The sequence below is a fragment of the Castor canadensis genome, chromosome 3, assembly GCF_047511655.1.
Source record: "Castor canadensis chromosome 3, mCasCan1.hap1v2, whole genome shotgun sequence".
In the NCBI taxonomy this organism is placed as follows: Eukaryota; Metazoa; Chordata; class Mammalia; order Rodentia; family Castoridae; genus Castor; species Castor canadensis.
In genome coordinates this window covers 42,624,857-42,638,079 of record NC_133388.1, presented here as the reverse complement: position 1 = coordinate 42,638,079, position 13,223 = coordinate 42,624,857, and the positions used below count along the sequence as shown (strand labels likewise).

Genomic DNA, 13,223 nt, shown 5'->3' with positions numbered 1-13,223 from the left:
CAGTGCATTCTTTAAATATCTAAAGCCTTTAGACATATTCTAGTTATATAAGCTTGTGCAACAAATGCTAAAGCAGTCAAGATGTGTTTGGGGGAGAGAACCATTATGCATTTAATGTTTAAGTATCATTTAAAATCCTACAAGTAGACTAATGTTTTTACAAACAATCCTCATCTTTTCTGAAGGGATTATCTATTTTCTTTGAAGTTAACCTTTTAAGGCAATTAAGCCCTAACGGCAGGAAAACTTATGAACTTCAATTAAGATCTATGTAACCTGCACACATGGTAGAAAAACAGAAGGGATTAAATACATCACTATCCAATTAATTTTCTAAATCTCTTTCCTATTTTTTATTTGTACTACCTATGCAACAGGAGCTAATTGTTCAAGGGAAAGATACAAATGTACAAATTCAATTCATTTTCCTCCCTGGACCAGTCTGGACTAGTTACAAAAAGAAACAAGTTTCTGCTTTCTTCTTTGGCCTCTCAAAGAACTTCCCTAAGTACTGAGACAGACAGAATTGATGCATCTTCTACTATAAGTAACATATTTTTATTCAAGGGAGATGAGCAGAGGTGAATTGTCGTTGGCTCAGTGGGTTTTGATTTGTTCTCCAAATTAGTAAACTCTTGATAAAGTGAACCCAAATAGCCTTAAGCTCAGTTGATAACTTAGGAAAGTTTCAATTACTTAATACTTTGCTTTCTTCTGATTAAAAGGAAAAAATATGGGGGTGGAATAACCCCTACTTTACCACATCTAGAGAAAATATGAAAAAGTGAATATTTATTGAGCCCTTTATTGATGAGGGGCAGTGCAACAGACACTATATTTGTGGTTTTGCCAAATCTTTCCAGCAATTCTGCAAGGCAGGCATTATAATTTTGAAGAGCTTCAGTGTGTCGCTGCCGACAAGAGTTACAGCCAGGACAAGGGTCTCTGAGCCTGAGCTCCCTATTACCAGCTATCTAGAAGATGATTGCCCTAGTGAAGAGAGATTGTTCCTTTGGAAATAAGGGGAATGTCTTAAACATTTCATTCCTCACTCTGGGAAGAAATCTTTTTCCAATCTGGAAGAATGTTTCTGAGCTCAGCTAAAGAGACAACACTTAAGAGTTCTTTCCTTGGTTCACCATATTTATATACATTAGATGAATATGAGGTCAGGTAAGAATGTATTTCATGCCTTGAGTATAGTGAATGCACATGAATTCACTTACTCTGTACACCACATTTTTAGGAGACACAAAAGAAATACATGACAAAATCATTACTACTAAGGGTTGGTAATCTGGTTGGGAAGTTAGACTAATGCTATGCTAAGTGGGAAATCAAAGATGAGCCCAAGATTTCTAGTCTGAAAGATAAAAATGTTAATGACACCTTTAACAGACATGAGAAAATACCAAAGAAAATCAATCTTTTTGAGGCCAAAGCAAACAAATTCAGTTCTGGCCATACTGAGTCTCAGATGACTTATGAAAAGAAGAGCAAAATTTCTATATATCACTGCAAACACAAGATCAGGGTGTGGAGAAGAGAAATTTTAAATTGTGGCTGAAGACAAGTTTCCTCTGAATGCAGGGTTAAGATGTACAACGGAGAGATGAGGGAGGACACAGGCAACTAGTCATTCTTCAGGAGATCAAAGAGGAAGAAAGCAGAGGAGAGAGGCAAATAGAAAGAGGACCCAGCAAAAACAAAACAAAAAAAAGGACAGGAGAACGTGTAAAGTCATGAAAATGAACAGACAAACCTGTGTGTTCATCTGCGAATTCTACAAAACCATAAAAATAAAAAGAACAGGCCTTTGAATTTAAAAGAGTGCTCACTAGGCAGAAATTAGTTGCAAAGAGGTAGAGAAGGAAACAGTGACTCAAAATCCAAGGTATGAACAACAGATGGTACATTCAAAGATTCAAACAACTAAGCCGAGTGCAGGTGGCACACACCTGTAATCCTAGCTATTCAGGAGGCTGAGATCAGGATTGCAGTTCCAGGCCAGCCTGGGCAAATAGTTTGTGAGACCTCCATCTCCAAAATAACCAGAGCAAAATGGACTGGAGGGCTCAAGTGGTAGAACCCCTGCTTTGAAGTCTGAAGCCCTGCATTCAAGCCCCAGTCCCACCAAAAGGAAAAAAAAAAGATTTAAACAACGAAATGATACCAATAATTAACAGTGCTGATAGCATCCTTTTCATGTGCTAGACACTACACTCTGCACTTTGCACATACTACTCTATTCAATGCTTACTCCTACCACATAAGCTAAATACTGTTACGGCTTATATTTTACAGATGACAATAGTAGTAGATCCAGGGAGGTAAGTAAGTCACAGGGTGACTCTAATGCAAGACTCCCCTAACCATCATGCACAAATTAGGGGCAGGGAGAGGAGAAACATTATTTTGTCATCATGTTTATTATTCAGCACCAGTGCCTAGCACATAACTGACACTCAGTAAGATTTTGTTGCACTAATGAGTAGTTGACTATAAGAGATATGAGGGTCAAACAAAAACACAGAAGTTGTTTTATACTGAGACTATTCAACGCCCAATGTACAATTCCTCTATTCTTACAAGTCTACAAATACATAAAAATTAACTCATTGTGATTTAACTTACCACAAATATAAAAGAGGCCTACAGACAGAAAAAGCTTACAAAAAAATATCAGGAGAAAGGTTAATCTTTCTCCACAATCTAAGAGGGTTGATCGATTTTTAGCTAAATTTGGCAATCTGAGGCTGGCCTGCTGGACTATAAGCTGCTTTGGCCCATGACAGAACTCTCAGAAGACACTTAAGGAGGAACGACTGATTCACAGGAATAAAATTCACCACCAATAAGTCCTAACTGCAAAGTCATTAAAAATAATTTAATTAGAGTCTAAAAGGTGTAAACAGTTCTTTCTCATATAGAATAGTCTGGCTTGGCCCAGAAAAATGGTAGAAAATATTTCAGCAGCACATCAAGATGGAACAGGACCACCTCGGTGCTGTCATGGGTCTCTCTGATTTGCCTTGTGCAGTGTGATTTCTGTTTTCAGAAATGCACAGTGATTAAGTATTTTAAACTATATAATTACTTATACAAGCTTATTTTATAGATTTAATCAGCATTATGTGGGGAAAAATCAATTATGAACTTGGTTACTTTAGGAGACAATCAAGAAGCACTTATTCAACCTGCACTTCCTGCTGTCTACTTGCTCTGTGCAGTCAAAGGTATAAAAGCATGGGTAAAGAATGGCCATACCTCCAAGGAGCATAGCTCACATTACAAAATGTCCATGACTTTCCAGCTATATGTCATTACACCTAGAAATTTAGGATGGTGCACTTCAACTCAGATATCAAATTGCTTATCTCTAAGTCCACAGGACTTCATACTCAATGGTTATATAGCCTGATAGAAAGAGAAAAAAATTCCATTTTCAATAAAATTTCAAATAGCTTTCCAATCATCCCACTTTTCTAAATTATTTTACCCATTAATTTTCTTATCTTTTTCCATGTGAAAACTTGTGTATCACAATACTCCTAACTAGAATGTATACAAATGTGCCACTTTCTTAGGTGAACTATCCACAAGAGTCAAATAATGTCTAAAATGCACACTGATGTATATGAAGATAATTATCACTGCCTTCATTTGATCAAATATCTTTCAAAAGTTAGCCTTTCAATACTAATTTCTATATTATATAAAATAAGAATAGTTCAATGATTGTTTTTAGAAATTCTTAAATGATGAAAAGTCATGCCCAGTATTATCAAGCTAAAATATTTAGTAAAATATGCTAAGAATTTTTTTAATTCTCTTCTGCTGTAGGAAATAGCATGTGCTTTACATATATCCATATTTTAGAGTATTTCAACACTAGAACTTTCTTTGACCTCAAATTTTTGCTATTGGTTTTAGACTTGTTATTCATGTTTGATTTTCTGATCTATCTCTTTTAGTGATAAAAGTATTCTAGAGCATATTTTAATTTTTCCCATTAAAATTAATTTGTATGGGACATTTCAAACAATCTCTCAATATAAGGTTTTCAATCCCACCAGGAAAAGTTTCTAAAATCAAAATTCAGATTTAGTGATTGACAGGAAACAAACCTCTGAAAGTAGACTCTCTCCAATCAATATCTTTTGGAGCTTAATAATTTGGAGATCTTTGTTTTACCTTTGTATTTTATTTTTGAAATTTGGATAATGCCAAAATACTAGAATCATATAACATGATGTGGCTATAAATCTGTGAACTATCTTTCAATAAAATTAAAGCATTGTTATGAAGTGATTCTACTTCAAAAATGTAAATAATATAAATTATATAAAGACATCTGGTAGAGGAAAAATTCACATCTTCCTAGTGTGAGTCATTATGTACATGGCATTTTCCTGCAAAACTGGGTATTTCCTATATATTGCCATGATATCAAAATTGGGCATCACAATAAAACTTTGCTTATATGCTAAGGTAAATATTCTGCCTAAAGTGTGCTTCACTAACATCGCATTATAAATGCTAATATTCATAATTTGTGATTAAATTAATATCACATGACAATATTGTTTTCTTAATATCACATTCATTTAGTCATAAAATGTTGGTCACCTCCAATTAAACTTTAATAATTAAAAGAGATAAGTTCCCTACTTCATTGAACTTTCCTGTATGTTCTGTGTTTTAAATATTTTCTCCTCCCAAGAGTAACAACTACAGAGTCCCGCCAATCAGATTTGGGGGTGGAGGAGAGGGAAGAGTAAAGACGTTGACTACTTGTGACAGACCCTATACTGACCTCTTGTGGTAAATGGTACCCACAGAACTTTGGCTGGCTCTGGGGAATGTGGAAGCATTGCTTCTCCAAGCTAGGAAACAGATGTGCATCACAATGAAAGTAAGAGATAAACACTGCCTAAACTATAGGGCTTCTTCATGGAAATCTACTAAGTCATTACCAATTAAAATCATTATTATTCTCCCTTTCATTAAAAAATAGTGGTTTTATATAATCTTTTGGTAGGCTGGTTAAAAATGCTAAGTAAATGGATTTCTTACACATTCTACTTCTGGACTGAAGCAAAATATAGATGCTAGTGAAGACAACAGGGTCCTGGGGTAAGCAACCCTCTAGCCAGCAAAGCACTGTCTTCATTACATAATGCAGTGTGGGCTCCAATGCAGGAGACAGTCTCTGGTTTATTCATCAATATAATTTAGGAAGTGGTCAGTATAATTTCAACCTCTTTGCTGTTTTAAATGTTACAGTGATAAATTATAAGACCTGGGTACGCCGATGCTTCAAAAGCACTATGTGGTTTTACCAGTATTTCCTGAATAGTGTCTTAAATGTTACAGAAAACATTTCAAGAAAATATATCAACCACTTCTAACATTTGCTTTCCACTATTTCTTTTAAATTGGATAATATTTAAAAGTTATTCCTTTTTGTTTTGCTTTTACATCAGTAGTTCTGTTTCCTTTCCTATGGGTTTCTTTTAAGAGTTCAGTTTTCACAAATATTAGTTATAGCATGAAGACAATTCTGGAGTTTTCTACTAGTAAGAGATGTCTGAGCAGAGAAAGCACCTGCTCAACCCACCTATTTCTACAAAAACATGGAGAATTGAGGATAGTGGGCTTCTCTTGAAAGATGAGTGGTTTATGAAACACTCCCTTCTCTGTTTTCTTCTTTTCTGAGCCATTTGTCCTTCAAAGAGAAAAAAAAGACTTCTAGCTTTTCATAAAAGTAGAAAAGCACATCTAGTTTTGCCTAGTGGTTAAAAAAATGAAAAATTAATTTCTAATAAAAGATATAACATAATTTTTCAAAATGTCAAACTACTTTACTGTCACCCAACATAACCACTTCTGCCTATTTGTTAAGCAATCAAAGGCAACATCTGAATAAAATGTGCTGCCCTAGGAGACAGTGATCTTGAATAATTTTTGCCTTTCGAATCTAATATTCCACCTAAAAGTCCTAAAAACATTTGCTTTCTTTTAGGTATTTATCCTCTATTCATATATTTTATGTTCCCTATTGCCCAATTTATATTGACAAATAGCTTACATAAATAATTAAAATTTAAATGAGGGAAGATATCCCAATAGTGCCTAAACACAGACTTAGTAAGCACTTGGGGCAGCAGCCCGCATGTGACATTGCCCGGATGGAAGAAATTCACCACAGTTCTTAAACTCTCCACTCCTAATAACTTACTTTAACCCAACTTGCCGAATTTTTTTTTTCTAAACCTAATTAAGGTTGGCAACAATTAATCCAATATTTCAAAGTAGCTAGTAGGGAGGATTTTGAATCTTCCCAACACAAAGGAATGATAAATGCCCAAGGTGATAGATATGCGGTTCACTCTGACCTGATAATTATACATCATACACAGATATTGAAATATTCACTTGTAACCCATAAGCGTGTACAATTAGTATGTGTCAATCAAAATAAAAATACGTATTTTAACAACTTATCTAAACATTCCTTTATACTCTTGACCTTTATAACTTCTTAGAGTAACAATGTGTTCTCTATATTTGCCAGTCACATACTAAGAATTACTGTATTCCTTTTTTGTCTACAAATGATTTAAACAAGTCCTTAATCTTAAAACCAAAGAGAGGAATTCCCTGCTTCTCCTATTTTAAGATTTGGCTACAAAGTCTATGTGTAACCATCCTTCTCAATGGCCATCATTATTTTATTTTATAGACTTTGAATCACCAGGAACAACTTTCATTGCATTCCCATAACAAAGTCAACTAAATAAGGAAAATAAAAATCCAATCTCAAGTGGTGTAAAGCAAGAGCAAATGGGCTATACCTGCTCTCTAGAGCACAGAATAGGGCACTGTTATTCTGGGAAATTGCATCTGAGGAATCTGGAACTTTATTAGGAAATCCTCAGGTCTAAAAGCTATACTAGAATATGCCATACTTCTTCTCCTTTGTTCTGCATTATCAAAAAGTTCTCTGATGGATTTTTAACTGGCTGATATTTTAGCTACCCATGGATACAAATAAATGCTTGATATTTTCTCTTTTGTCCTTTTTGTTCCCCACACATACCCCTCTCTGTATGCATGTGTGTGTTTTGCTGCTTTTTTTTTTTTCTGCGTCTGTAGCTCTCTTTTCCTCTCTGCATGTGTGAGAAAGAGAGTTTGCCTCCTCCATGCCTGTCTCTGGGTCTGATGGATGCCTGTCTGTCTGTTTATCTGCATGCTTTCCTGTCATCTGTGCCTCTCTATGTATTTCTATGTTTTTCTGATTCTCACTATAAGATCTGATTTTTTCATAAGAAGAAAATTATATTGTATCAGAAAGCAAAGCTTTTCATGGGATACAGGTTGACAAACCATATCAGCTGTTTCCTCAACTCTTACATCAATGGGGAGTGCTGGGTCCTTGAATTTCATTTCCCTCTAAAGCTCTGCCAACACTTCACTTCCAATGTTATTAAGTTAATGCATAATGAAATGTTCAATGTGACAAACCTGATCTATCTATGAGAATCCTAAAGGGAATCTTCTCTGTTAATTTCAATTAAATAATCTCTCAGGATGAATTTTTCAATTTCCCTGCCAAATCAAATAGAAACAACTGTGGGATATTCCCACATGAATGTGTACACCAATTTCATACTGTAATTCTCAATCCTGAGGTATTTCCTGTGAAAGAAGTACAGAGACTATTCAATACATACAACACATAAATGTACATATATGTTCAAATATCTAACATATTTCAAACAAAGCTCAGGGATTTTGAGTAGTGCTATTCAAAGCTATCCATAAGCAATTGGAGGTGGGATTTTTACATGTCAAAACGGATATATTTTCATTCACTCACACTTGGTGTTATCCATGGACAGAAACATTAAGCCAAAGAAGCAGTTATGCACACAGAGTGTAAAAAAGATAAATTCATTAAATTGAATGGTAAATGTAAAATGGTGGCAGCAGAAGCAGCTTATTCTGGGCCACATCAGGTAAAATCTTAATTTCGTGTTACATCTGAAACAAAACATATTCTAAAAACTGACCCCCTAATTCCAGTCTATGTACAAAGTTCCATCCAAAAATGCCAACATTAGTAAATTTCAATCCAGGGTTTCTCATCCCCTTCCTCTTCACCAAGTAAAGCAACAAGAAGCCTGGGCATTTTATTTTTAAAGCCATCTCTGAAAAGTCCTCTCAAGACCAAGAAGTCTTGAAGTTGAAATAACCCAAGAAGATGAGAAAAGTGGAGTAAAACTAACATCTGAGACGGCTGATTCTAATAACCTTTAAATTCCCCAACAATTGTTGTTTTAATAGCAGTATCCTCTCATTTGCTAGATCTATGAGTGATAGAAATATAGAAGGTAATGCATGAGTATAGAAATTGCCCACCACTATGAATTTATGTTTTATATTGTCATAAAAATTGAAAATGCACATGAAATCACACCGGGATGGCTAAAATATTGCAAGGATTAAAAAGACTACTAGGCCCAACCCCTCTTACTTTTTTTTTTTTTTTTTTTCAATCCAAGCATAACACTGGTAGACCTGTTATGGTATCAGGAATAGAGCTACGTGGAAGAAATAATCACAAAATCTCAAAACCAAATAGCAAGGCAGAGATTTCAGGAAAACACTTTAGGACACTCAAATACATGTAGTCCCAAAAATCAGGGGAAGCATATGCAAGACTTTAGAGAAGACGCTAATCTGAGTCAGGGTCATCTAATCTACCAACCCAGAGAAAAGCATTACTGTATCTTATTATCTTCATCCCAGTGTGCCTCTGTTTTCCCACTGGGCAGGACCTGCTTGAAAACAGGGGAAGTATCTTAATCACTTTTTCATCCAAAGGACACACACAGTGTCTGTGGTATAAGGCACTCAAATAAATGTTGCTTCAACGAATGACTGAGTAAACAAGGAACCAGGGAGCCGCGTGCAGTATTTCCACTGTTTTGTTCTAAGGTCCACTGTACTCCATTATCTTTCTCATAATTCTGCAAGCAAGGGATCTTTAAGGTATACTCAACATATCTTCCTTAGGAAGTTATGAATTATAGAAAAGAATTAAAAACAAGTAGAAGTACAGATTTCAGTAAAGCAAAAAGTTTAAACAGTCTTAAATGTGAAATAGGTAGTCATTCCCATCCAAAGTATGTTGTACGAAACACATGCTTAAGTGGATAATATTTTAAAGACACTTTGAAGCAAGAAAACCTTAATTTCAGTAGCAAGGTAGAATGGCATTTTAAAAATTTATTCTCCATTTGCATTAAAAAGTAAAATAGTTACTGCTTCATTTAAATTTTCTCTGTTTAAGCCAAATGCAATATGTCCTACAGACCAATGTGGAATTAGAAAAATAAAAAGAAGAAACTTTAAACACAAATTTGACCCTAATAAATTGCCTTCCCATTTTTCAAGCATTGACACTCTTTTTTAAATTCAATTCCAACTATTCTCCCTAGCACAGGTTATCTTTTAGCAGTGTCCATTACAGCCAAAAGCCCTTCCTGAGACTTAATTAAATAGCCACTTTAGCCGCCATTCTCAACTTAAAGAAACCCTTCCTTTGAGATTAACTCTAAGAATTTGGTCAGTGCCTGCAGCCTACTTGGGCGGAAAAAATGGAAAAAGGATGGAGAAAGATACATCCATCATCAAAACCAAATTCAAACCTATTCTCTGGATGTACCTCCACTCTACCCACCCCACCACCACACCACACACCGCCACCCCCCCCCTCCGCCTTCCCTTGCTCCTGTTCTGGGATCTGGACAGGTGGGAGGGGGAGTACACCTCCCAGAAATGAGATTCAACTAACTTTCCTCTACCACCTCATTCCTGTCCCCCACCCACCTAAACAACAGGACCCACTGGTAACTGAAGCCACCAGGTAAGGCTGCCTGCATCCCCCTCCCCCCTTAGGAAAGGGACGGGATGGGGAGGATGGGGGGTGTGCGTGGGCAAGGTGGAAGTGAAGGGGTTGTTCTGAACTGCCACTGTCCTTACCACTGGAGCGTCTGACGATATTCTCCAAAAATGTGTTCTGCGGTGCCACCAGCCCTCTCTTGCCCCCCGGCATCCTGGGTCTGGAGAGCAGCGGCCAGGATCCGCGGCGGGGGAGGGGGGGAAGCAGGAAGAGAAGGTAGAGGAAGAGGAGGAAAAGGTGGAGGAGATCGAGCTGAAAGAAGAGGGGGCGCGGCGGCGGCGACGGGGTCCCCTGACTGTGTCTCCAGCCCGACCCGGATGAGCAGCTCTGGGGAGGAGGACCAGGCAGTTCATGGTAGTAGCGCTCCCCCGGCCGCCGCTGCCCAGACTGTGGCGGTGCCGCACACGGGGCTCGGGAACTGCAGGCTCCGCCGGGCACAGTGCGCCTGCGCCGCCCCCGCTGTCGCTGTCCCGCCGGTGCTGCTGCTGAGGCTGCGGCCCCGGCGGCGGGCGCCCGGGCGCGGGCTCAGCATTTCTCCCAGGGGAGGGAGAAGGAACCCAGCCTCCCTCTCTCCCTGTCCCTGTTAGCGCGCACTGAGCCCCCTTGGCTGCGCCTTCCTCTCCTGGTCCCCTAGCCCACGGCTCTCATGCAGCTGGATCACAGCTGCCCAACTTCCTCTGTGGCGTGCGCCCGGTGGCCGCGACTCTCTCCCCGACGATCCAGGCAAGCGCTCGCTGTCCAGTGGGGAGTGGGAGACGCAGGAGCCAGAGAAGGCAATGGACGTCCGGGGTGGGAGGGAGGGATCACATCTCGGCTTCTCCCGCCGAGGTCCCAAGCCCCAGCAGCTCCCGCAGCCGCAGGTCCTGGGGCAGAGGAGCCGATGGGCTCCCGCTCCAGCCCAGGCTGAGCTCAGTGTAGGAACTGACTGGATGGCGCGCAGGGACGCAGAGCAGCCACCTGACGCTACTACCGCCCCCCTCCGGGCTAAGGCACCCCAAGCCTCCAACACAGGAGCTTTCAACACCCGCGCTACCCCACACAGCCGAGCGCAACGTAGAGCGGGCACCCGGAATGGACCTGCGCCCGGGGATGGGGCTGGCGCGCGCAGGGGAGCGTGCAGCGGCACAGGGGAGCTTCCCGGGCGGCTGCTGAGCGCAAGCAGCAAGCAGAGAGCCCCGATCCCTTCCGCAAAGTTGGAGGAAAGATTTCACTGGATTGAAATGAAGAATTCAGTCCTGAGTGGGAGGGAGTGTGGCGTTTGTTTGGAAAATCAGCGTAAACTGGGAGGTCGAAGCTGCGCAAGGCTAGGGTGAGGGTAAGCCCCCTATAGATTCAGAGCTGGAGACTGGAGCGGAGCCATTAGAAGCAGTCCAAAGGCAGAGGACTGCCACAAAGAAGTGGAAAATGCACACGTGAGAACGGGGCAAAGAGAGATGGAAAGGAAAAGGAGAGCCCAAGTGAAGCACCTTCTTTTATCTAAGGCACTGATTCACAAAGTAGCCCCGAACTGCAGCACCAACACCACCTAAGAACTTGTTAAAATGCAGGTTTAAGGGTTTTGCTCCAAAGTTAGGGAACTAGAAACTCTGGGGATAGAGTCTAACGATCTGTTGTAGCAAAAGCTCTCCAGGTAAAGATGGCACACGCTGAAAGCGCTTTCCCTCAGGTGGCTCCACCTGGGCCTGTGAACAAAGGATGACTATATAAGCAGGGTCAAAGAGCCTTGGACAAAAAGTGATTAAGCAGAGCCAGGGCTTAGTAGCAAGCAAAGTCTTGAGTGGCAAAGGCAAAAGATTAGTTGGATGGGTGCTTCCCTTTGGCTGGGTCAGGATATGCTAGAGGCAACATAGCTGCTTTAGAAATGCTCGCCACTGTCACGATTCCAGAAACAGAGGGACTCTCCGGGCTGAGGTTGGGCTAACAACATCTTCTTAGCCCCTCTGGGCCTGTGACTTTGTCTGCAGTGTCCTCTCCCCTTTTAGCAATTACTAGCCTTTAGATAATCTCTCTCTCTCTCTCTCTCTCTCTCTCTCTCTCTCTCTCTCTCTCTCTCTCACACACACACACACACACACAAACACACACACACACACCAAGGAATTAGGCTTTATCTTGCATCATTTTTCTCCCTCTCCTCTAAAATTTTCACCAACCAGCCCAGGGATTGGGCAGCTGAGCAAACCCACAAGGCTGACATGAAGAAAAACTAGTTTGTTCTGCTAGGATTATTTCTTGAAAAAAAAAAATTAAGAGATTCAGATGAATAACACTAGGCTATTCCTTGACTGATGTTGCTTGTTCCCTATGTCTAGAATGTCTTTTAAATACATTGGGGTGTCTTTAGTTAAATAACAAGGAACTCAGGCACAGATTGGATCTGTGTGGTTAGCTTATGACCAGCAGGCATCAGGGATGTGTCCTCTGAGATGTTAGTAGGTTACGTGTCAGTGGGAGAAAAGCTGGGAACCCACACTGTCATCCTAATCTTGAACACACAGTTGAATTGTCACCTTCTGGTGAGTCTTACATGACTTGTGTTCAAAAGATCCTAGACCAATCAGACATTCGTTGACTGGGGAAGAGGGCAGACAGCTTTTTTGTTTAATGTTCTTTCACAGATTGTGATCCTAGAATTCTAGCATGATATGATAATTCCATCATCACCATTAACAGGGAATATTTCAAATCTATATGTTCTTTTGCACATCATCAGCTGCCCACATCTCGCCTCTGGGTATTGATTTTAAAAAATCTAGCTTCCTAGCATTTCCCATCTAGTATAAATATCCCCGTTCCTAATCATTCCTGTGTGGGTGTATTAGCTCACACTTCCCAAAGAGGAAACTCTTTTGGACTCCATTAAGATGCAGTCACACAATTACTTGTAGAATGTCCCCATTTATTTCCATTTGCAGATTTAATTAAAAAGACATTTATCCTCTCTTTCTTGTCCTTAATAACCACATAGAATCATAATTTTTGGATTATTTTAAACACTGTAAAAAAACTTGTAATCAAAAAGTGTCAAATCATTTAATTACACACACTTAAATTTTCAATTTTTAGAAGAAAAGATTGAGACCTACAGAGACAAGGTGTCTTTTATCCAAGATGACAAGGTGTTTCAGAGCACTCTGCAAAGATACTAGAACCAGGTCTCCTGACCCTGTAGCCAGAGCTCCTTGTAAATAAAAAATAATAATAATAATAACCTGACCATGGATTAGCGAGGCAACAGTCAACAACATCCAGT

General features: G+C 39.6%; 1 protein-coding gene across 1 annotated transcript in view; it reads right to left on the bottom strand.

Moving 5' to 3' along the window:
* Kcnh5 (potassium voltage-gated channel subfamily H member 5) overlaps positions 1-10,817 on the bottom strand; it is a 337,490-nt gene extending 326,673 nt beyond the window's left edge. The window contains exon 1 of the mRNA XM_074067833.1: positions 10,051-10,817. Within this exon, the coding sequence (XP_073923934.1) occupies positions 10,051-10,123 (73 nt within the window). The 5' untranslated portion in view covers positions 10,124-10,817. The remainder of the gene's footprint in view (positions 1-10,050) is intronic.
* Positions 10,818-13,223: the final 2,406 nt, after the last annotated feature.